At 36.8% G+C, this 26,478-nt stretch overlaps 1 protein-coding gene across 4 annotated transcripts in view; it reads left to right on the forward strand.

Annotated features, from left to right (window-relative positions):
* Positions 1-26,478, forward strand: part of Ctnna2 (catenin alpha 2) — a 940,372-nt gene that overhangs the window by 864,835 nt on the left and 49,059 nt on the right. For all 4 annotated transcript variants that reach the window (XM_076833066.2, XM_076833065.2, XM_076833068.2 and 1 more), the window contains 3 exons: positions 4,851-5,002; positions 15,215-15,328; positions 23,901-24,082. In XM_076833066.2, the coding sequence (XP_076689181.1) occupies positions 4,851-5,002; positions 15,215-15,328; positions 23,901-24,082 (448 nt within the window). The remainder of the gene's footprint in view (positions 1-4,850; positions 5,003-15,214; positions 15,329-23,900; positions 24,083-26,478) is intronic.

The following is a 26,478-nucleotide window of genomic DNA, read 5'->3' on the forward strand; positions in this document are numbered from 1 at the left end:
GAAAAAGGGAGAAAATGTGAAATGTGACACTCATCACTTTATCCCTGAAAAACTTGATGACAAAAGAATTCTTTCCTTCATCCCATCATCTTTCTCTTCCAGTGGTAAGATTCTCTGTGACAAAAGGATAACAAAGACTTAAGATGTAAAGGAAGAAGAAGTTGTGGGCTCTGCCTAAAAGTGACTCATATGCAAAATAGTCGACATACTGAAATGCCAGCCAACTTTAATGTACTAAGTACTGTAATTGTGTGTGTGTGTGTGTGTGTGTGCGCGCGCGTGCGCGAGCACGAGCGACTGCATGCATGCATGTAATTAGGGTGTTATAAAATTGTGGAAAACTGTACGCTTTGGGATATGTAAGAATTGAAGATGGCAATTAATTCTAAACTGAAGACTGAAAGTTGAGGAGGTGTTCATCTGACCAAAGAGAAATGTGTTTCAACATAAGAGAATAAATTATTTATGGGCATGTTGGTTTGGCATGTTTTGTCTTTATGTCATATTTGAGACACAGGCATAATTCAATCTAATGGGAACACTTGAGTATATGTAGGAATAGGAGGTAAAACAAGCAGGAGAGAGATGAACTATAGATGCCAGATGCTTGTATGTGTCTGTAACTCATGAAAGATTTTAGAGTACATTGGAATGTTTAGAGTCGGAGCAAGGGCTTTTTAGACAGTTTCTCAGAGACAATGGGATTGGCTGGTGGTTCATCTCCACTACCTCTAGTTAACCTTGGATTTTTCCCTGTCAGCAGTCCTACTTGCACTTTAGCACAACTTCTCATTCATTTGACTAACTCACCCTGTGCTCTGAAACTTCACCTCTGAAGTCTCTCAAGAGGATTCATTTTAGAACCTCCTTACCTATGGTTTAGGATCTCCATCAACACTGGAATGATGTGACCTTGATTTTTATATGCACATTTAATTCTGATTTCATTACTCCTGGAATGCCATCATTTTGTGACCTAGTGTGCAGTCTGCATACAAAAGTATAGCTAGAATTTAGAAGTTTATTTCTAACTTTGATCACCTTTTCAGGATAAAAGCTATTAAGAGCAATTCAGTATTTTTGATCAACAATAACAAAGTTTTGCCCACATTTTTGGATGCACGTCAGAAAGTAGAAATAAAATTCTATTTATATAAACCTATATCAGAAACTCTTAATATATAACTCTTAATATATAATTCCATCTCAGAATTATTTGGGGGGCATGTAATTTTTCAGACACTACCAATGTGGTACAAGAATTCATAGTTAAATTAATACATAGGTTTCTACCAAGATGGATCATTGTTCTATAAACTCTTGTTTTTCTGACTTATCACTCTCAAAAGCAAAACAGAATAAAATTAAACTAGGAGTAAGAGGAACAAAATGGAAAAGCTATACAGGCTAAGAGCAGTAGTAATGTCCTAAATAGTAAGGTTCTAAATAAATAAACTTTGAATGTACTTAGGACTAGACCATAGAGAAAGATCTTCTTCCCCTTCTGTCTTTTTTTTCCATGAAAAATTGATGATATTTCTGTTCTAGTACCTTCATAAAATGGCTTATTTCTACCTGCTCTGACAGTGCCAGGTCACTGACACCATAGTTGTTACCTGCGCCCTAGCATGTCACCGAGAGGTGCTGGGCTCCATGCCGATGAAATAGAATGTGCCCTGCTCCAGACCTGGCATTTCAGAGCTTCTTGTGAAAAGGGTCCCTCTAGATATTATCTTCCCTGTCCCTTGTCACCTACTGTTTTTCTGCCTCCCATTTCTTCTTCAGAGTGACCTTGCACAAGGAAAACAGAAGTAGCAAACCCCGCTGTTGCCCCTTCAGACTCCAGAAAGATCGCCATGTGGATAGAAATATGTTCATGGGGGTCAGGGTCTGGGCAGTGGGGGCTACCTGACTCAACTTCTAGATGACATTTATGAAGGTAGAATACTAAACACTTTACCACAGTTCCAATTTCTAAGGGACTTCCCTACTTAGTGCTCTTCTATAATGTTTTGACCGTAGAAAGGACTTTGTTTTTTAGAGCCTTTCTTCTAAAAGGAAACGTACAACTTTGAGAATAACTTATTTCATTTAAAATATTTGAATTATAAAAAAGATTCAAAGATACAAGAACAGACACTAAAATGATGACCTTCATTTCCCTCTCAAAGGTGAACGCTATATGTAAGGTGGCATAGTCTTTCAAGACATGTGAGAACATGTACAAATGCTTAAATGTTTAAAATATGCACAAGACTCTTTTGTGTATTTTTAAATTTTCCACAAATAATCATCTCTGTTCAGTTTGCTGACCTTAGGACTTACTTTAATATACTGGCTGACCCCCAATTTGCATGCCTTGGTTCATTTTTGTCCCAGACATTATTGCTCATGCATCTGGAGTGAACATCTCACAACAGTTCCCCCTCAGTTTGGAGGATTCAGAATAAGACTGGGTTGTAGCCTGTTGACAGGACTCTGAAAAGCAATTATTACCATTCTGAAATTTTATATAATTTTCTTCTTTGTAACCCTAGAATATATAACCTAACAAGGAATAAGTGTAACCAAGAGACATAAAGACATTCTTGTGACTCCAGCCTAGGGTTGCTCAGTGTGATTAATCAGCATCTCTGTAGAAGTTAATATTCGGCAATGCCCTAGATAATGTCCTCATTCACCATCTGGGAGTGGAAAGCTTCATTTTACTAGATTTTGTTAAAAGTGTTCACCAAAATGTGCAGTTGAATTAGGTCCCATTTATAATTTGTTTGCCTGAACCAATATGTATGAAAAACTCATTTTCAATGTTACTATATTTGTATTTATTAGTGAAGAAAAATATCTTATTGTACACATATTAGTATACAGTATATCAGTATATGGACTCTTTTCTATGAATTGAGGGTTGCCTTTGTCAACTTTTTTTTTTCTTTATTGATTTGAAAGTATATCTATCCTGTGTACATATAAGAGTACTAATCCTTATTAGCTATATAATAGAGGCAAACAGTTTTATGCTTCTAAGTGTTACCTGACAGTATAGCAATTTAAAAAATCGTTGATGGTCATTATTAAAGCAGCTTAACCATCAAATAGAATGGAATTCATGTAACTCAGAATTTTCAGTTTAAGAAAGAAAAAGAATCTGCAGATTTATTTATGAAAAATATTCACTCCTACATGCCAAATACATTTTTTAAAAAATCTATTTTGTGGTCAAAGAGGTGAAATTCATTTATCTGTATTTTTCATACATGTAGAAAAAGTTTATTCACAACATAAAGGAATAATTAAAATAGTTGAGCTTAATGCATTGGTTTCAGAAATATAGTTTTCAAATATTTTAATTTAATTTTAATTGGAATAATAATTGGACATATTTATGAGGCCCAGTGTGATGTTTTGATATGTGTATAAATTGTATAGTGATCAAATTAGCATAATTGGAATATCAATCACCTCAATTTTATGTGATTAATATTTGCATCAGTATAGTTCCATATTCTCCAAATTTTTTCCATCTAAAGATAGTTTAAAAGCCCAAGTAAAAAAAAATTCATATAGTATAGAGAACTCGTCATAATAATTCACACAGAGAAGGAAATTTACTCCATACATGCTTTTGGTTTTGATAGTGTTTATTAAAAGAGTGGTTACTGTTTTCCTATAACCCTCTCTCTCTGTTTTTATTTTATTTTTTTACATTTGACTTTTTTTGGTAGAAACACACTTTTCTTAGGATGTTTTATCTTGAACACTCTTCCCCTAAAGAGTAGAGTAACTTAGCAGAATTTCTCAGTATTAAATGGATGCATAAAGTTTCTGCAGAGCATGAAAATGAGTGTCAAGAGGGAATGAAGCCTGAAGATTCAGAAACAGGAATAGATGGATGATGTTTCTGTTTTATTGTCCTTGTAAATAAAATGAATTGTACTTTTGGCTTTTGTTTCCTAATTGCTTGTCACAAGGTAACAGCTGAGAAAATAGAATTACAATTTTCAAGAGTCAGTGAATCAGCAGCAATTTTTAAGTCGTCAGTGGAAGTATTACAGACTTTCCACTAAGTTTATTTTCTGCAAATCTCCAGGGGGAGTTGAAGGTGTCCCTGTGAGAAGAAAGAGGTGTCATCATTCTAAAAACTCATATGCAAATTTTATTTCACATTAAAATGATCCTGGCAAAATGGGAAAAATTTCCTTTAAGTCCATTGGTTTTCTCTCAATGGGTCTTTCTGCTGGTCTGTGCTGTCTTTTTCCTCTTTCTTCTTATGAGTCCTTCACAGCCTCCGTTCAATCCCATCTCCCACCACCATGTCTCAATTTCTGCATTTCCAACAAAAAAAAAAATGAAATGTATTGGGTCATTTCATTTGCATGCTGTTGTGAAGCCATGTGGGTTAAGACCAGCTGTTTACCATATTAATTAAATTTTTGTTGATACTTCTTATAGGCTAGATTCCATCCAGCTTTTGTATGCACTATCCCCCACTGAATCCAGGCACAAGATATTACTACATTTTATAGAAAAGCAGGTTGAGAAGGGCTAAGGAAACTTGGCCAAGGTTTCACAGTTGGTAACCTGCAGAAGTGGAATTCTGCTCAGGTTAGCATAACATGTACTTTATACTCCTGTGCTACACCACACTACCTTGGATGGGTTATAAAAGTTTTCATTTTTGCAAACATCACCATGCATGGTGTACATTTTATTTGCCACACAGAGGTAAGTGCCACAAAGATGACTAAATTGGACCAACCCCATCTGGCTGGAAGGGTCTACCCCCTTGCCCAAGGGCTGCAATGAGAGAAGATGGCCTCATCTACTGCTTTTCTCTCTGTTTATCCCAGTGATGCCACGCTTTGCTGAACAAGTCGAGGTTGCCATTGAAGCCCTGAGTGCCAACGTCCCTCAGCCATTTGAGGAGAATGAATTCATCGATGCCTCTCGCCTGGTGTATGACGGTGTTCGGGACATCAGAAAGGCTGTGCTGATGATCCGGGTATGTGAGGCCTCTGTAACACAGAGCTGATCTCAGTTTCTAGTAGGGATCCCAAGTGTCGTCTTCGCTTTTTAATTACTCACTGCAACCTGGTAAATTGCTTGGCTCCTTACTTAGACCAGGTGGACCCTTTACTTAAAAAGGAATAAGTGATTCCAGCAAGCCTAGATAGGCACTGAATATCTTGCAGCCTTATGCCCCGACTGCTTCTTGCATGCATTTTCTAAATTTAATACCAACTGAGGAGTATCCCAGGTACTTTTCAATTGCCCCTTACTAACACTCTCTTCCTACAAGGCTCATGGACTATAAAGAAGTAAAGATTACTCAGCGTATTAGTGTTAGTATAGTAGCATTATTCTCATAGATAACTACATTTTCCTTATAAAAAAAATAATGCAAGCATTATAAATTGCTTCACATCAATTCTCCACCAGCACACAACTAACTGCCCACCGAAAACTTGTATTGTCAGATGTGTCTTCCAAATCATAACTGAAGTAAATATACATAGACATAGAACTAGAAAAAACATATAAAATATATATTACATGACATGTATTAATATATAATATATATTAAATAATTGACTTTTAAGCTCTTAACAAAGTTTGCTTTGTTCACCTAAAATATGCCTTAATCTAAGACACAGTTTACCTCATTCCATTTAACCTCTGCATAATATTGCATTGAAAGATTTTTCCCCCCCGAAAACTAAAAAATAAATATTAAAATTCTCTCTCTCTTTAAAAAAAAAGATTGTATTAACCAGCAATATGTATACAACAATAACATAATAAATAAATATGGTACAAACAAATAAATATAAATTAATAAATGTTATATGATTTATTTTATAATAATATTGGTAAAATATACCCAGAGGTGAAAATAAACATTTAAATAATGATACATGTACATGTCCATTTTTATTAAGGTATAGTGAAATATATCTATTTTTGTAAAATACTTTTGTTCATGAAAGCATCATAAATATTATTATCAAATATTATTGTAGCTGCACAAAATTAAAAATCCAAATTGCACATATATCAGTATATAAATGGCTTTTAGTGAAAAAAAAAAGAAAGAAAGATTTTTTCCTCCTTACCTTATTTTTTTCCCTTCCTTATTTTTTTCTCCTTACTTTACCTTAGATTTAGTATAATCAAACAAAAATTTTATTAGCCATAGGACCCTTTCTTCAAAGTACATATGCAGAAGCTTCAATGACAGATACTTTTATGACTACTATCATTTACATGGGAAGGGGACTTCTGCTGTCCTGACTCCAAGAACATGATGTCTGACCGAAATATAACAGGACCCACATTTAAAAAAAATTTAATTTTAATTTTTTAGTTGTTGATCGACCTTTATTTATTTCTTATTTATATATGGTGCTAAGAATTGAACCCAGTGTCTCACACATGCTAGGCAAGTACGCTACCACTGAGCCACATCCACAGCCCCTGGGACCCACATTTTTTAATTGAAAATTTCCTAATATACACATTTAGAAAAGAGTAACAAGTGTCACTAATTATAACTTTAATCACATATTTTATTTAGCCCAGCATTTCAACATGTTGCCGTGGTCACATTTAAAGCGCTCTCTAGCTCCAGGTAGTAGTGTCTGACACTGCATGAGGCAGTTCTTGACTCTGTCCTCACCCTCAACCTCCTGTTGTCTCTGTGACTGATCACTGAAACCACCAGGTATCTGTCCAGCACACTTAGGAATCATTCAGCATCTAAGTCAACACCCCCTTTTCAAAACCAAACAGAAAACCCTACTTGTACTACAACAGCCACCTAGGTCATTGCATGTAGCCCCTCAGGTATTTCGAGAACAATCTATGAAATATTGTCCCTTCTGGGCAACATAACCCAAGTTCTTTGAGGATTTCATATGTGGTGCTGATTCTTCTCCAATCCCTGATGTCCTTGAACTCATTAGGCACAGTTCCCTTGGACTATGGCATCTACAGCATTTCCGAAGCAATCCCAGCAGCCTGGAGCAGAGCAGGCTAGAAAGATCTAGAATTAGACCTTTATTGACCTCCATGCTCCTGCTGAAGCATCACCAGCTCTGCCACTTCAGATCCCAAATGCCTTCTTCTCCTCTCACCTTTAGATCAGTATACCTGCTTTCATATTAAATAGCAGTCTCTTTCAGAAGAATTTCAGATCCATCCCCAAAGCTCCCAGTAGATAAACTGTATCAGGCAGTATTCATTATACTAAAACACATGGAATTCAAATTTGGAATTTGGGGGCCTGTGGTTTTCACTTGCCCTTCTTATACCTGTGAAGCTCTTATCATCTTTCAAGGCCTGGTTTGAATGCCCTCTCTCCACATTTTACCCTTCACAATAATTACCCTATCTTTTAACGACCTATACCTATTTCTGCCTGTGATAGTATTTATTATACCATTTCCTTTTATGTCTATTACTTTCTCTAGACTGTGAAATTTGGGAAAGGAACAGCTGTCTTTTCTCTCTCTCTCTCTCTCTCTCTCTTTCTTTTCATTATGTTGCTTTGTTTGGCACAGGGCCTAATACTGTGTGTGTGTGTGTGTGTGTGTGTGTGTGTGTGTGTGTGTTCAAGTGGGGAGAGATGTTTTGGAAGATAGGAAGGTGTCAGGGAAAAAAAAGATGTAAGAATTGGAGCCTTTTAAGCCCCTAACAAATTAGATCATTTTCCCTATTACCTACTAACTTGTGAAATAAGGTAATAGACCATGAGAGTTATGTTTTGAAAGCATTCGGCACTAAACCCCACTACAATCCTCAAGACATATTCCCTCTTTTGCCATTTTTCTGCTTTGTTAGCCTTCAGATTTTTGTGACAACCATTTATCTGAGAAGCTGAGAAATTTATAGACATCATTCATTTATTCATTCATGAGCTGTAAAAAAAAAACACAATTTGAGATAAAATGCCATATCGTTGTCCCATGAAGTGTCATTCCTCCATCTCAACATTTCAAGTGAGTTGATCAGAAGGATTTCACACCACTTAAAATTTAGGAAGAGAGAAATATACTGTATGTACAAATTGTTATTTTAAAAATTGCTATCCATTCAACACTTGAACGGTTTCATTTTGTACTTAAATAATTTCTTGGTTTCTTCTTTGAATATAATTATTAAGTGTACAGTACTTAAAAAAAATCCCAATGTATAAAGTTAGAAGAGAAACACAGTGAGATGAGTAGGAGCTGTTTCTTGCTCAGCAAACCTGACTGTGCCCCTTTCCCAAGTCTTGATTACACTTTTAAAAAGAAAGAAATCTTTTTAAAAAAACAAAGGCAGATGCAGAAAGGACCTTGAAGGGTCAAACTCCCCATCACCTTGCCTCTCAGCAATCAATACATATTTAATGGTGATGTTGGTATCTGAGTGCTCCAAGCCAGCTCCAGGCAACCCTCGACAGTAGGCAGTGCTTGCCCTTCCAGTGTTCAGCCTCACCTTTCAGGACCCTACATCTCCCCTGGAGCAGGTCTACTCTTCTACCTCTTGATTCTATTTTTTTGTTTGTGCCTTGATGAGATTTACCTTCTGTGATCTGTGAGATGCATGGGAATTTTCTGATGATCCTCATAAGGTAGTGGAAAAATGAGTAGGCAATTCTGGCAGAATAATATACAGTCAATTCCCATCATCTGCAGTAGTTAAGTTCTGTAAATTCACCAAACACTGAATTAATGAATACTAAACTATTGCTCCTAGGGGAAATACAGAGTTAGGCTCCTATAAGCCTCTGGTCACATTTTCACCACATGTGTTGACATGGCCTTGTTTCAGGTATACTTTGGTTTAAAGACAACTTCTTTATATATTGCTGATGCATAAATATTGAACCAGGGTCACTATCACTGACTCTCTCTCTCTGTCTCTCTTTATCTCTCTCTTTTTTTTTTTTTTTTTTGGTACTGGGCATTGAACCCAGGGGTACTTTACTCCTGAGCTAGATCCCCAGTTCTTTTTTTATTTTTTATTTTGAGATAGAGTCGTGCTAAATATCTGAGAATGGCTTTAAACTTGCAGTATTTCTGCCTGAACCTCCCAAGTTGCTAAGATTACAGGCATGTGCCACAAGGCCCTGCACTAACTCATATTTGAATGACACAGGGGGTTTCTCTGTGACGCACATCACAGTCTCCTTACACGTGGGGACACTAGACAATAACTCAGCATTACTTTTAGGGACCATTTGTCACATAGAAGTCAAAAGCACAAAAAGTGTGGCCCTAAATAGATCATGAAAGCAATACTTAGTCACAGCAAGGGAGCTTAGCTAAGAAGGCAGAGCACTGTGTTGTTTGGCTTTAGCTGGGAACATACACATTAGGTGAGTTATTTTTGTTATTTTTATTTTTTCACTTTCTCTCGCATGTCTGGGATAACTACAAAAGCACCATGAACATTGATTTTGTGTATTACAAATTAATTGTAGTGAGGAGGCAAATCCACCAATAGGGAATCTTCAAGTAATGAGGACCACATATATATTTAAAAGACAGAGTTAAACATTTAACTTTGGAAACTAAGGTGAATAGGTGGGGTAGAAGGTGGTAATGTCCTAAGTATCAGAAAAATCTGTATTCTACAAAGTAGGAGTTGCTCCTTGACCCAGGAAAGTCTACAATGGTGTCTCTTCACTACACTTTCATCAATGGAATCCATTAATTTAGTTATATATGATATTTTCAAAGGCAGGCCAAAGAAATGATAGGGCCTGGGACAGTGTTCCGAGAAAAAGACTGTAGTTCAATTTTACATCTCCCAAACTGTGTACCAATCAATGTCCCCTGGAGTGCTGCAAGTCTATTTAGAGTTGTGAGTATAATATACAGATGCCTCTTAGAATCTGTGCAAAATGTTGGCTGGAAGTAGTTTATGATTCAGGCATTAGGTGGTACATAGCTTTTTATGGTGTGTTGGGTTTGTGAAACTGGGTATATGGTGACCACTGTGTTTAAAATCAATCCCAAGAATCAGCTGGTGTCCATTTGATTTCTCTGGTTTGAAAAGTATCCAGCGTTAGTTGATAGGTTACAAAGATGGGTAAATTTCTTGTACTAAACTGCTTAATTAAAAGAACTATTCAGGATTTTCATTTTTTTTTTTTTTTTTTTTTTTTTAGAATTAACACAGTATAAAAACATTACTGAGACCATGAGGATACCATGAAATAGTAAAGTTTGAAATTTATGGCTTAACTAATTTTGGGTCATCAGCTTACTAATTGCCTTCTCTGTAGTTTAGTTTCCTTAGCTGCCAATGAACACAAATACACTGAGCTAATAAAGAACTACCACAGATATAACACTTAGTAGGTTCCAAGAAGCAAGTCTTTTCCTCATCCTTCAGGGAGGAAGCTTATGTAATGATCCAACTAAACAGAATTTGTTCAGTAAGTCCACAATATTATCAAAATTGGAGCCAGAGTATTTGTCATAAGTTGAAAATAAAAGGTTGAAAAGATTTTAGAAACTTTCACTTATGTGAAAAAATCTTACTTAGTGTAAAATGTTATAACCTAGCTAATCAACATGGTCTCATAAGGTTCCTAGTTTTGTTTTCTTAATTAATTAGAACTAATTTAAAATGATGTTTTTTTAAAGTGGCAATTCAGTCTTGATCATTCATTTATGAAGTTTTTGTCGAATGCTTACTGGATGTCCCACACTGTTAGAGCTGCCTTATATACAGAGGCAAACAAAGTAGACAAAAATCCCAATCTTCATGGAATTTAGAAATTTAGATTCCTTTGGTAGGAGTCAGAGAATTAAAAAAAAACATATTTAATGCCAAATATTGTGCCACAGTGAAAACCAGGGTGGTAAAAAGCAGACAGAGCATAGGTAGGCATGGATTTTATGGAGGATGGTAAGTGATGGTAAGTGATTTTATGGAGGATGGTAAGTGATTGACGTTTGAGAAGAGACCTGGAGGAGAAGGGAAGGAGACACAAGGTATCTGGGGGGGGGCGGGGGCGTGCATATTTCAGGAAGATGGAATGGCAAGTGCAAAGTCTGGAGTTAGAAGCTGGCTAGAGGCCTGAGGACCACACTGAAGGAGATGGGAGCCATGGGAGGCTCTGAGTGGTAAATAACATGATCTAATTCAGTTCTTAAAAGGAGTGTTCTGGCTATTCTGGTTAGGGTCAAAGCAGGGAGAGCGGTTAGGAGGTTTCCAGAGTAATCTAAGTTCCAGATGCTGTTGGCCAATTGACTGAGGAAAGTTTCACATATTTTCTTTAGATCTCTAATTTTAGTTTTTCGTTCGCATCCCATTTTAGTGGTGTAGAGTTCTGTTGGAAAATCTTGTGTATCACCTCAAATCACCTGCCAACTGTATTTTCTATATGTCTTTCCATGAAACTCTCATATACATGTGAGCTTTTCTTCAATGGTCCTTATTACATTTTACTCACATGTTCAGGTGAAAGGATTCTGAATCTTTCAGCATGCTCTTGTTTTGCTTCTGAAGAGAGGTGTTATAGAGATGGAGCACCAGAGGCTGTGAACTGATGATGTGATTAAATCCCATCATCCCCTTGGGCCTCGGTAATGGGCACAAGTTAATCTTATTGATTTAGACAGGAGATAATTTGGGGGCTGAATGCTTTGTGCTACTTTACAGATGAGACCCACTTTCACAGCTGAACCGTTAGATGGTAGTAGCACCAGGGAACCAGGAGTAGACCCCCAAGTCATATTTGTTTGCTGTGAAAGGCTCCCCTGGAAGCACCAGAGTGTAGAACTGACCTTGGCCCTTAGTCTCTAGCCTCTATTCCTGTGTGCTACACCTCTTGTTGACTTTTTTACTTTATCAGTCTGTCTAATAATATAAATGTGATCTCTTTGAGCCCCCTTTCTAATTTACTGTCCCCTTTAATTTATGGAAGTCCTTGACCAACTGAAAAATAACACTTATACTTTTAAAATCCAACAATTTGAAAAACAAAAGCATGACTAGGACACACATTAATACTTAGTTCACAAGCGACATGCGCACAGGACCATTTGTATGAATGACCTGGATGGATTTGCTGCATGATTAAGACACATGAAAATCTTTTAAACTTTTCTGTTTACCTGATGGTATTTGTGATGGAACCCTCAGCTTGTTCCTCATTTATGCCTCTTGATGTGTGACACCTTGGAAATTTTGCTTAAAGACCCTGAGCCTGTTCATTCATTTGGCAAATGGGGATTAAGCCGGATGTAGTCCCAGCTACTTGGGAGTCTGAGGCAGGAGGATTATAAATTCAAGGCCAGATAGGGCAATTTACTAAGGCCCTGTCTCAAAATAAAATTTTAAAAAAGGGATGAGGATATATCTCATTGATAGGACACTTGCCTAGCAAGTGTAAGGCTCTGGGCTCCATTCCTAGCACCAAATACAAAACACACACACACACACACACACACACACACACACACACAGACACACACACACACATACACACACCATTACTACCACCACCACCAACAAAAAGGGTTTAAATTTATTCATTAAATCATTGTAAGGATTAAAACCTGTAGCTGAAAATCTGTCCCATAGTGGGTGGTAAACAATTGCTATTATTATTATTGCTGTGGTTATTATGTGTTGTTTTATTAAGCATACTAATGATCACCATCATTTGTAAATTTAGTTTAGTTTTATAGTTTGGAAAGCATTTTCATATACATCTGAGTTTAGGAGTCCCGTGGGGTAGGCAAAGCAATAACAATTGTAATTTCCATTTTATGTAAGACTCAGAAGCAGCAAAACTAAGTGACTTGGCAAAGACTTACAGCTTATGAGTGGCAAAGTTAGGCCCAAATCACTCAGGCCCCCTGGGTCCACATCCAGGTTATTATTTTTTTCATTTAAGAATGTTTCTTTATTTTGGTTCTTGGGCCGTGGTCACTTGAATCAGAGCTTATCATTATTAGCCTTCTACTGCCAGGTTGTGTTTGTCATTGACTTGTCTCGTAAAATGCACAGCTCACTGAAATGTTTGGACTCAGTACTATCACATTCTCAGCACTGTCACAGTCTGCAGGGTTTTTTTTTTTTTTTTTGATTGAGGTTTTCCTTTTTACTTTTCTCCTCCTTTTAAGAACTAATGATGAAAAGTGCTTGTAATCCTGTCATGTCATCTGTCAGTAGAATTTACCAACTTGCTGTAATTGTTTCACGGTACATTCCAGAAGAATGAGGAATGATCCCAGGATACTCGGTCCACAATAAAAATACAACCAGTTATTTGGTTCTGCTTACCCCACCCCCGATTGTATTAATGGAATATTAATAGAATAGAACAGAACCTCTTTCTCCTCCCATTCTCTTAATATTCCTATGAAAGAAAATGGAACACGTGTAGATGACTGACTGAATGTTAATAAGGTTGATAGAGAAAAGGAAAAATAAAAGTGATAATGACAAAACATGGAAAAATTTCTAGGCATAATGTGATATTGGCACCCAGGACCCCATTTTACGCCTGTCTGACCAATCTTGAGGCTTCATCAATAACCACATCTGATTAATTACACTGAGGTAGCCAAAGAAATCAACAGAATAAAAAAAATGTGGCCTTTTGGATGAGGAATGGGAAACTGCATCATCAGTACAACTTGTGGTCTGTTCTGTTCTTTTCAAGGACAGAGCCCTGGAAGGTGGCCCTGCTCCAGTCAACTGGAAGTTCATGGGTGACAGCGGACTTGAGAATCTCACGCTGGTGTCCTCTCTTTTTGTGCTCCATCTTTATCATGTTCTGAGCTTTTCCTAATAGAGTCAACACGGCATTAGGGTGGATGCCTCAAATCCACTCACTTAGAAGTCTTTGTACATGTCATAACCTCTTCTGCCTCAGTTTCCCTGCCTATGAAATGGAGAAAACCATGTCTACTTCATAGGAGTGTTCAGGAAACTTCATGAGTTAGTGTGAATAAAGCACTTAGAGAAAACAGTGACAGTCATATGGTACTGTTTAATGCAGTATAATTAGTATTACTTCCATTAAAGATGGGGAGGATTTTTTTGTTTTTGTTTTTGTTTGGTTTTGGGGCTTGGTTTGTGGATTCTTCCATATCTTTCTCCTCAACACAGACTATGTGATTGGAAAGGCTCTCTTCTCCTTTTATGCCATTTTATAGCTCCAGTTCTTGCCTAAGTTGTAGTGTATAAAAACAACAACTACTACAAAAATTAATAAAGAAGAGTGTGTTTGAAGTTAGACACACTTGACTATTTAGAGCTAAATGCTGGTTCTGTTAACTACTTTAGGGACATGGGACCCATTGCTGAAACTACTTCAAACATTGTTCTTCTCATCTCTAAATACAGAATGATCCCTATTACACTGTGCTGATCTGATTGAAATTGACATTATATGTGAGTTTTTTAATCCTTAGTGAATGTGTAGAAACTGCTAGCTTCACTTTAAAAATATTTGTTGGATGAATTTATTTTGAATTCCTAAGTAATAATGATACCAAGGATTTTTTTTTAAAAAATGTCTACTATATGCCAGATACTCTATAGAGAATACATCATTTATCTTCACTACAGTCATAGAAGTGGCCACTATTAACATGCATTTACAGAGGAGGGAGCTGAGTGATGTGAGAGAGTGTGCTCATGGTCACGTGGCACTCAGGCAACATTGTCCTGATTGAAGACTATACTTGAACCTCTGCTTCTGATGGCTTAGTGAGCAATCCAGATGTTTCACCAGGTCAAGCCATTGGCCTGGAGGTGGTTGATCCTTTTTCCCATTGAGAGCTGAAGAGATGGGATGGACCAAATAGGGCATTGTAGAAGAAGTATAGTTGTAACTTTTTCTATTGGTTCTCATTTTCTATCTTATCATAGATTTGGATGGGTAGAATTAATACAAAAATAAAACTCTTCTCAAAATTAGAAATCACGTCATGTGAAGAGTCAAACTTAGACTTGCTACACCTGCAGGAGGAAATAATAAAGAAAATAAACTTTTTAAAGCAAGTGAATTAGGGCAGCATGATTTTTTTTCTGACTCTGTTCCAGCTGATAGCCACCCACAGGGATGTACTATATGTAAGAAGCTGTAAGTTGCTTCCTGGAGGCTAGTTTAGCTTTTGCAATGAAAAAGTTTGTGGATGTGGGTGAAGTTTATAGATTTTAAATTCAAATTTTTGTAACATTTTTTCTTCTTAATATTTAGACCCCAGAAGAACTAGAAGATGATTCTGACTTTGAGCAGGAAGATTACGACGTGCGTAGCCGGACAAGCGTTCAGACGGAGGATGACCAGCTCATTGCAGGGCAGAGTGCACGGGTGAGTGGACATTCAGGACCTTGAACACAGCACAGGATTGTGTTCGCCAAAATGGTTTGAGGATATTTCTAAATTTAAGGAATTGGGACCCCAGAGATTCCCAGCTCAGAAATCTGTGCTCTTGTCTAGGGTGGTCTGTAGCAATTCATATTCAATACAGTGAAAACAACCCCCATGGCTCTTGATTCATTCTTATCCTCCTCTTTCTCTACCCCTTAAAATATGGCTCTTGTAGCAAAGCAAATTATAATGTGTATAATGGATTTAACTGGGGATGAGGGCCATAATTAGATAGTTAAAAGACACCCCTGTCTTTTAATGTATACGAGCACTGTAATGCTCATATTTTGTCTTGCACAGTCACCATTTTCCTGAGTGATATTGCCAAGTTTATTAAAAACACAAGTAGTAGTGGCAGCAGGTCAATCAGGTACCACTCTGTTATTGGCCAGGACATTGCTTCATATTGTGGCTGAAGTTCTATGTTATTCAAGACCACATTGGTTTAAGGCCATCAAGTAGAGAAAGAAATTTAATTTTTAATACCTACCTGTTGCCAGGGTAGATCCTTTGCCATGTGATAGAAAAAGAAATTCCACAGACTTAGTAGAAACATGCCAATGTAAGGCATAGAGCAGGAAGCAACAGACATTTGAGTGTTCCAGGTTATGGTCTCCCATCACGAAGGTCCAAAGAGCATCCTAGAGTTGGATCAGTCAGATTACCTGTATCTTTTGCAGAGTAGAAATAAGTAATCTAGGCAGGTAATGAGTGATAAAATCCCTAGGCATTGTGTAAAAGAGTGATAGTTCCCTCTCTTTAAGGTCTCAGTTTCCATTGAGTAAAAATAAACAAACTATAGTATAACTGAGAATTAGATACTCTAATTATCTGTGTTAAGTTTTACTTATTGAAGAGGAAGCATGAGATTGAGAAAGAGATGGGTAAGAGATTTGGAAACCCTAGAAAGCTCATTCTACTTTGGGAATTGTCTACTAAGCAAAATAGTTAACAATCGATCAGAGATTAAAATGAAGAGGACTCAAAGGAGATGCTGAATCAAGAAAGACTTTGTACCTAACACTCCATTTCATATATGTGCTTTATGATCTGATAGTCTCACCCAGCCATCAAATGGCCCAGAAAATATGGACACATATTGATAGGACAAATGTGAATATAAAAGTCAGAACATCAAAGACACAGTGATTTTAATAGATTTGAACTTGGATTATGAAACATATAATTAGGACCATGCTCAGAGTTACACATTGCTTTAATTCATGGAGTTTGAGACCCATCCTCTATAAAATGTGATTAAAAGACCTATGTGATAGGATTCCTTTGAGTATGAAATAAATAGGCACAATATTTGCCATGTAGTAAGTGCTCAGTAAAAGACACTCTGATACTTCTTAATCTTCAGAAAAGAAATCCCTCTGATCACATGGGATGGCAGCAATAGAAAGTTCATAAAAGGGCCCAGAGCCTCCTACTTTGAAAATTCCTTGCAGAAAATTCCTATTCAGACTTCTCTAGAATGTTAAAAATCGGGAAGGTCATTAAGTAGGAATCTTTTGAGGCTATGTTGGCACAACATCAAGCTAATTAATCAGTCAAAGAAACTCATCTTCAAAATTAAGTAAAAACAGCATTTTTATCTCAATGACAAAAGGCGAGTTTGAGTAATTCATCCAAACATTAATCAATTCAAAGTTAATTTCATTGACTGATTGCAAGTTGGTATGGACACTTGCCTGGTTCCACAAATAAGTTTTCTCAAAGATCAAGATACAGTGCACATTTCTTATGTATATTTTTTAATCACCATCTGGTCAAAATGGAAAGATCATTTCACTTTTTACAAGGAAGAAAAGAATTTCAGTATACCTCTCTTTCATGCATACTATTTACATTAGACATAGTCAATGATCATGGTTGGGAACAAAATTTAGATGCCCCCTGTCTTTATCATTTCTTCACACCATCCTCTTATTTTGAAAGTTTTTGCAGCATGAATTATGAACATGGCCCAAGATAGTAAGAACAAAGTACTTGTATAATGTAGTACTTGCAAATTTGTCTTTGAGATCCGTCACGTGGTCCATGTGATTAACTTGCAGCAGACAGCATTACTTATTGAGTCAGCCTACTTTAGCCTGTAATTATATGATGACAAATCGGAGAAGTAGAATTATGGCTCTTAAGTTGGAAATAAGAGGGTGCATTGAATTGCTGAGATGATAGATGGTCGAACTTTTGACCAGCAAAGTGTGATAAGCTGTTCAAAATTGTGAAGGAGGCAAACTTTGTCTTTGAAAAGAGTCATTAGCTCTTCTCAGCAGCCATTCCTCCATGTTAATGGTCCTATTTTGTGTTCTCATTCAGAGAAATTCTTCCTTTTTGTAAATGATAAATTAATCTAAAAGGAGGTTAAAGTGGGAAATACATTTTTTTATACCCTCCTTCAACATTGCTGTCAAATTCTGGAATTAGAGTATTTCTTATTTCCCTTGTATGTCCTTGTCTATTGTTCATCTACATTTTTAAAAAATCATTTCTCTTATCGGTGCATAATTCTACATGATAGTGGGAATCCTTATGCCTTATTTGTACATGCACATAACTTATTTTGATCAATTCATTCCCCTGTGCCTCGCCTTTCCCTTCCCTCCTCCCTTCCCTGATCTACTTGTTCTACTATGTGTGCCCCCCTTCCATTATTATTATTATCATTATTTTAATTAATGCATGATAATTATATGTAAAATCTGTATTCACCGTGCTATAGTCGTACATGGTTGTAGCAAAATTTGATTGATTTTGTTCCCTAGTCCTTCTCCATGCCCTTGGTTCTTCACCCCCTCTCAATCCCCTTTCTCTACTTTATTGGTCTCCCTTCTATTTTCACGAGATCCCCTTTTTATTCCTTTTCCCCCCATTTCTCTCCATTTTCCACGTTTGAGAGAAAACATTTGCCCCTTGACTTTCTGAGTCTGGCTTATTTCACTTAGCTAATGTTTTCCAGTTCCATCCATTTACCAGCAAATGACATAATTTCATTCTTCTTTATGGTTGAGTAAAACTCCATTGTGTATATATACCATATTTTCTTCATTTATTTTTCAGTGGACTGGCACCTAGCAAATTCCATAACTTGGCTAATTTGAATTGTGCTGCTACAAACATTGTTATGCATATATCACTGTAGTGTGCTGATTTCAGTTTATTTCTATAAATACCAAAGAATGGGATAGCTGGGGCACATGGTATCTGAAATATCTCCATTTTAAGGGGGTTCAGGAGAAGAAATGGGAATAGGTAATGATGACAGCAATCTGATAATTCATGAAGGTTATCTTGCCCTCTGATCCTAGATGTGCCATCTTTTTTGCGGGGAGAGTGGGTACCAGGGACTGAACTCAGGGGTACTTGTCCACTGAGTCACATACCCAGCCCTATTTTGTATTTTATTTAGATACAGGTTCTCACAGAGTTGCTTAGCACCTCCCGTTGCTTAGGCTGGCTTTTGAACTCACGATCCTCCCAAGCTGCTGGGATTATAGGTGTGAGCCACTGAGCCCGGCTTATATGTGACATAAACCTTTTCTTCACAGGTGGAGTAGTTAAAACTGGTCAGTGACACTGTGGGACACTTAACTTTGGCAACAGAATGTATTATCTGGAGTCATATAGATCTGATTTAAAAATATGTGCTTGGTAAATTTGTGCAATTTTGAGGTCACTCTCTGAACCTCTCTATGCCTCAGCTCCTTGCATATAGAGGGATGATGCACAGCTTTCTGCCTTCAAATGCCATTAGGAGAACCACATTATATAATGAACCACAAATGGTGTGTCATATAACTGTGCTGATATTATTAAGCTGGTGATGATGACGCTTCTAGCTTGAGATAGTCATTCATTAGAAGGCTGGCAAGTAATTTTGCCTAAAAAAAGTTGGATAATTCAGGCAATCATGGGGGTTTTATTTGAGTTAGTGGGAAAGTTACCTCAATTTTCTAATTCACTTCATTTCCTAGCCTGACACTAGCACCAGTCAAATGACCCACTTTTTGACTACTTATATTTGTTTTCATGCTTTAAAACTAAGTAAAAGTGGGCTCATTGTGGTTTTAGCCCCTTTAATCATTTTTTTTTATAAAAAATTCTTGTACTTGAAGGCTTAATATTAGACTCTTTACTCTGTGTTTAAGAAGGGAAGCCTAGCCAGTTTGGAACCCATACACTTCAAAAGTTATTTTTCTCCCAGAGATTGGAAAAATAGCTGTATCAAATGCCCCTAGAGATTTAGGTTCAATGGGAGATTTAGATCTATTTGAATGGTTGCTGGCTTGTATCAGTGATTTCTTCTTTCATTTTAACAGATAGAGTTTATTACATTAATCAAAACAGATGGTTGACTGTTCAGAGGAAAGCCTGGGAGCCTGGGGTGAAGGGTAGAAGTGCATGTGGATTTGAATCTCTGATGCCCCCAATTAGAGCCCCAGCTCAGCCAGATCAACAATCTGGAGAATAAGGCTGGAGTGGATGGAAGCAGCAGAATCTCTCAGACTACCCCGGTGATCACATCACACAAACAGAAAAGCTGATTTGTCTCCTTTCCCCTTAGCTATGAAAATAATTTCTCTCATGTTCCCTTAGTTTGAGGAAATGAACAATTGCATGTTATATATTTTGTATTGAATTTGATTTTAATGTAGCCAGCCTGTATTTTTTTTTTCACATTAGAACGGCTTTAATGTGTTAACATTTCAAACTGCTGAGTTACATTGATAAGACCTAATTAAAACTCATGTGTTGAATTTTAATTTGATTAACTTGCAAATTTTGCAGTTTGTGATCTACTGTTTATAGATAACCTTTTTTTAAATTCCAGTTTCAGAAAAGGTCAATTATGAATTTTTAAAAGCCAAGAGCATTTTAAGAATATTTAGGAAAATACTCCAGATCATTGATAGCTACATAAGCAGAAACAAATGTAATGACACTTGTACCCAAGTCACACACCATTAAGTGCATTATGCGGGTCGAGTACCCCTAGAGTCAAAATAACATCTTCGTGTCCAACTCTGCTTTGAAGGGGCCAGTTTTCCTTCAGAATTGTGTCCTTAGAAAACGCTTGTCAGTTCTGGCAATTCCTCTTGAATTATGTTGATGCAGTGAGTTGGAAAATGTTTAAGCAGTCAATCAAAAGGTATTTATTGGGTTTCCGGGCCGAGCAGGATATGAAGGACTGTACCTTAAGAAAGGAGAGAGAAGCCAGGAGCAGGGCTTTACTAGAAATTAATGAGAGAGCAAGGCAAGGCAGATAATATCCAAGCGCTAAATTGTGCATTGGAAATTCAAGTGCTGTAGTTGACAGAAAAATGTACACCCTTCTATGCACAAATTAACCTTTTGGGATAATGAAAGGTACATTGTTTTCCATCTGGGGACTGAATGTTGAGTGTTGAGTCTGCCACTAGTCTGTTGTGTTTTTTTGTTTGTTTGTTTGTTTAAGGACCTGTGCCATCTAAATAAAATGATTAGCTCTTTTATATATGGAGGACAAATGAGTCTAGGAGAGTTTTAGGACATCAGATAGGGATGCTTCAAAGGAAAAAAAAAAGTGTACATTTAACTTCTTCATATTTAAGCCTATTGAAATCCAATGGAATGACTGCCTTGTTATTAATGTTGTACCAAAAATATGAGCTTATGAGAAACTCTTTTGTATATTATACATCTTTTTAAAGCTTACAAAAAAGACCTTAAATATTTTTCAAAATTCAGTATTTTAAATATCTTAGCTAGACTGTTTATACCATTCTTCCTTTTTAATATAAGAGTTATAATTTGCACACATGCACACACTGATACTTAATAGTCGCCAACAAGGATGCATGGAAGTTAGTAGACCTGGCTGTTTGTTAATAAGAAGATGCAGCAGCTGGGTAGCTGCTTATCCAAAGAAACATGCCAATCATATGAAGACATATTTTCTAATGGATATATGAAACCCAGCACCAGGATACACAGCCTGGCGTGCAGTGTTTTTTTTTTTATTTCAGTGAGTCTTGCTGACTGCACCAGGGATCCTCGTGGAGCATGTAAGCTACATGTACTCGTATGGTGAGCTGGTTGTGCACAAGGTGTTAACTGGGTTTGAGTTAAATTTCTACAGTTTATAAATTGTGTGTAATATTAGGAATTAAATTAATTTCTCTGGGCCAAGATATCATCCTTATTAAAATGGAGATAATAATGATATTACAATAATTAAAAGTAGATTGTTATTATATATACACAGACTATCACAGCTCCAGTGTACATGTAAGTACACAAGCAATGAGGCCAATCTTCAATTTACAACTAATCACATGGACTCTGGGATCGTCCCTTTTCTTGTTGACAACTGAGTAATAAGCTAAGGAGAGGTGGAAGGGAAAACTAGAGGCAACAAAAATTATCCTGTAATGGGAACAATAATACCACACGAGTTGGCTTTCATTTTTTTGGTGAACAAAGCATTTGCTGCCCATTATAAGATTTTGAGATAATTATTTATTGCTACTATCTTGTGTCTGAAAAAATCAAGGATATGATTCACGCAACAATTAGGTCTTAACCCAACTTAGTGACATCCCCAGTTTTCATGAGTTCATGTCCACTAATATTTCTGTAATACCTCAGCTGTCTTTCTTCCACCTAATTCACTTGTGTTGGGTGGAGCTTTACCATTTAGATAGCAGTTCCCTTGAGTAATTTTACTTGTTCATTGAAAAAACTATTGATCCCCCAAATCATGCCCTTTTGTCTCTCTCCTGGAAATTACCTATGTTCCAGAAGTAGAGGAAGTACTGAACAAGTAGCCACAGGCTTCTATCTGCAAACCAGGTTGCATGTGGTCTGGGAGGGTTTAATGAGGTGATGTCCAACATTTCATTCTGGGCCTGCTACAGAGGTAGTGTTAAACCAATACCATCATTTCTTGTTATTTCTGGTAATTATGTTCTATAAAGTAGCTAGAAATGCTTAATGAGCAAATACATAATCATTGTTCCTAGGGCATATGTAGGGATAGATTCCTGAGATGGCAATTCAAAATCTTTTCTCCATCCAATTAATGCATGACCATGTTTAATGGTTGTTAGTTTACATTCTTGATTCATAAACATTGAACTCAAGACCGATGGCACTGACACGTGCCTCAATGGAACTTATCTATCTCATGATTTTTTCTCTGTAAGGCACCTCACAGCATGTTGGCACTACCCTTGGGAGCCATTTTACACAGCAAAATCACCAGCAAAATATACAAAGATTTTAAAAGTATGGCACTAAATAGACCATAAAAAAGATACTTATTTACAGTATGAGACCTGAAAATGGGAAGGCAGAGAATTGCCTTGTTCAACCTCATCCGGGAATGTGCACATGGGTGACTCAAACTTTTTGCTGCTTTTCCTATCCTTTGCAAGTGATTATGAAAGTGCGGCACATATTGATCTTGAGAATACAAATATATTTTAGAGAGTAGGCAAATTTGCAAATGAAGAGTCTGTGAATAATGAGAAGGAAGCCTACAGTTCTTTCTCTTCTATATTCCCTTACCCAGCAAGTATTGAAAACTGACCTTTGTTTCCTAATTCTATACAATGTTGAGCATCATTAATCTCAAGATACAAAATCTGAAATGCTCTGAAATTCAAAAGCTGGTGAATGACGATAAGTCAAAAAAATTCAGATTTTGGAACATTTTGGGTTTGTTGGATTAGGATGCTCAGCCAGTACAGTCTATGCAAATACTCAAAAAAAAAAAAAAACCCACATCAAATCTGAAACACTGCTACACTACTTGTCTCAAAACATTTCAGATAAGGGATATTTAATCTGACTTTCTCCCATTGTGACCCCTCTGTGTACATACTCAAAAGCTCTATAGTGAGCCATGGTCATCCTGGATTTCTAGAGAGGAGGTAGGAAATGCTGAGATTAGGCATGCCGCCCTGAAATGCCCTAAGTAGGTTTGTTTGGCATTTCTCTGTAGATGCCTTCATTTACACTTATGAAAAGTCTCCCCATCCCACCCAACTTGGATGCTCAGATATTGTTTAAAATTCTTCTCCTTCCCAGCAACAGAAGGCCTTTTTTCTTTTTTTTTTTTTCCCATCTCTGAACAGATTTCAGTGTTGAAAGAGGTGCATTCTTTCATCTGGTAAAAGTTTCCTGAGACCAAATATAAAAATTGTCAAGAATAGATTCTTTTGAACAAACATATGTCATCAAAGAGACAGAGAAGTTCTGTTACTGTCAATGTGCGTGTACTTTGGATGTCTCTGTGTTTTATATATATATATATGGGAGTAGGGCATGGGGAATTGGGGGCCCTCATCAACCTGTGCTCCTGGCCTCCCTGGGATGGAGGAGACATACTTTCCAGAATGGCAGAGCATCCCATAGACCATGTCAGGGACTGGCTCTGCCATCCACAGGAGGCAGAGTCCAACGACAGCCTGCACTTCCCTTGTCTCACCATTAGTCACACTTTGTTCCGTAACCCACACAGGCCATCATGGCGCAACTACCACAAGAGGAGAAGGCAAAAATAGCTGAGCAGGTGGAGATATTCCACCAAGAGAAAAGCAAGCTGGACGCTGAAGTGGCCAAGTGGGATGACAGCGGCAATGACATCATTGTTCTGGCCAAGCAGATGTGTATGATCATGATGGAAATGACAGACTTCACAAGGTGAGGCCCAGACACAGCAGATGAAGGTTTTTTTTTTTTTCATTAAACCCAGACCTATTGGCCTCTGGCCAATATGTACTTGAGAGGACATGTAAAAACCTGCTGAAAAATTAAAATACTGTATCAAAGCAAGGTGCTGTGGTTTCCTAGGGGTTTCATATAAATTTACGTGGATAAGTGAAAAGGGTCTGGTCGTAATTCCTGGCATAATAGGTCCTTTTGGTCAAAGAGAACAGATTCATTTTTGAATTTATTATTACTTTAATTATCCTAAGTCATAAAATAGAATCCCAGAGGATGGGCAATTCATCTTTGGTTGGTGCTATTTTGGAATGTGTTTCAATATCACTTTGAAGATTTGTTAATATTCCTTTGGACAATAATATTCTTTTGGAAAAATTCTGTGTGGATAATATTCTTTTGGAAAAATTCTGTGTGTGTGTATGCATGCGCGTGTGCACATGTACATATTGCAATTTCAGCTCATGATCTAGTATTAATTTCTACTCAAATTTACCCTTACCTACAAAAATTGGGTACAACAATCTAAAATCCTAGAAGTTTGTCAGGGAAGTTAAAAATCTGTATGATTGTTATTCCCTTTGGCTCTGATCACTACTTTTGATAAATCAAGGGACCACTCAGGAATTTGTCAGGAGCCTTTTCTTCACCAGGGGTTATTGCTTGTTCCGCCACTGCACTTTGATCTCTTCTTTAAAAGCAGTGACAACTCTTCCTGCTCTTCCTACCGCACAGAGAGCAAGCAAGGGGAGAACATTCCTAAATTTTGAGTTAGGCTATCCGGGGATTTGGGGCAAGTATCTTACTGTCATTATTTCTTTGCAAAATAGTGAAATAATACTTGTCTATTAATTTCACAGGAAAAAAAAAATTTTAATTCAAAGAGGTAATTCAAGTATAAATTATTCTGCCAAACTAATGTAAGCTATCATTTTTCTGTTTTTTTTTTAAATACAGAGACACATACACAAGATGGTTTTTTTCTCTTTTTTTTTTTTTTTCGTAAGATGTTTTAGTGATTCAACATGGTTTTTGTTATTAAAACTATGTAAGATATATGGCAGTATCAAGGCATCACCTTTTGGGTGACCAAGTTTTTAATGGTTGTTGAATGCTTCTAATAAGAAAAGGCCAGAATTGATCATAGGTTATAATAAAACATGGAATATCTCTGCGTCATCCCCTTTACCCTTTGCCTCTGGCCAATATGTACTTGAGGACATTGCTTGGCTCTTTTTCCAAATATTTTAAAATTGTTTTTGACTTCAGCGAAATAACTTTAGTGTTATGAGGGTGACCTTCGAGACTTTAAATGTCATCCTATTCATTAGAAGTTCAAATTTGTACATTTGGTTGGTCTGTGTCGACTTCACCTATTTATTTCATAAAAAGTAATATTAGGGAAAAAATGTCTGAGCTGTTATTTAAGTCTGAATTTCCTACAAATCAGACTGTCATGGCAGCCTCAGTCATTGCTTCTCAAGGCCTGTGATGACTTAATTTGTTCACTTTCTACATTTTATTAGTATTTTATCTGATGGATATTATGCAATCCATTAATCACATCACCCGAACAAATAATCTCATTAGTTTAAAGTGAATAATGAATCTAGTCATGTTGCCGGTTTAGATCAGGAGAACATTTTATAGTTCTTGAAATTAAATATAACTGTGGTCAAGGGAGAGACATGTATTTGAGGAATCTTATTAAGTGATGTTAAATAAGACAGACTTTTTATTAGTGAAAGTATAGTTTTGAAAGTGAAAAGAAGGCTGCTGCGCTTTCCTAGGGATTTCATATAATCATTTTTGTGTCGATTTGAGTAATGAAATGTCCAGGATGCTACTGCTTATCATTTTTCCAGCTACATGATAAGTAATTTTGTGAGGGAAAGGGAGGAGTCTGGTAATTAATGACTGGAAAACCAGAGGAGGGTGTGAATTGGAAATGCTACAGGGGGAGAGCAGAAGCTTCTCTGCTTGCCTTCATCTGCAGAACCTTTACAAAGAGACAGATGATTGGTGCCTTTTTTGGTGGCTTCTCACCTAAGTTCACTCCACTTGATTTTGTGCATTATTGTAATTGCCCTTGCATCTTCCTCTTCAAGAAAGAATAATATCAGCTTCATAGATCTAGATATCCCTATGTACTATTTTTAATGATTTAGAGGAAAGGGTGTAGCTGATTAGAAATTTTAGTTTTCCTATTCTTCTCAATTCATATATTTAGCGGGCATGTGGGAACAAAAAAACAAAAAACACCCTTGCATTCATTATCTTGTTGTTTTATTCTTATCACCAACTAATTCATTAATTTGATTCAGTAATCTCAATGATAGCCACTCCATTATTATTAAAATTAGAGAGGTTCTGCC

This window comes from Callospermophilus lateralis, chromosome 14 (assembly GCF_048772815.1).
Source record: "Callospermophilus lateralis isolate mCalLat2 chromosome 14, mCalLat2.hap1, whole genome shotgun sequence".
Lineage (NCBI taxonomy): Eukaryota > Metazoa > Chordata > Mammalia > Rodentia > Sciuridae > Callospermophilus > Callospermophilus lateralis.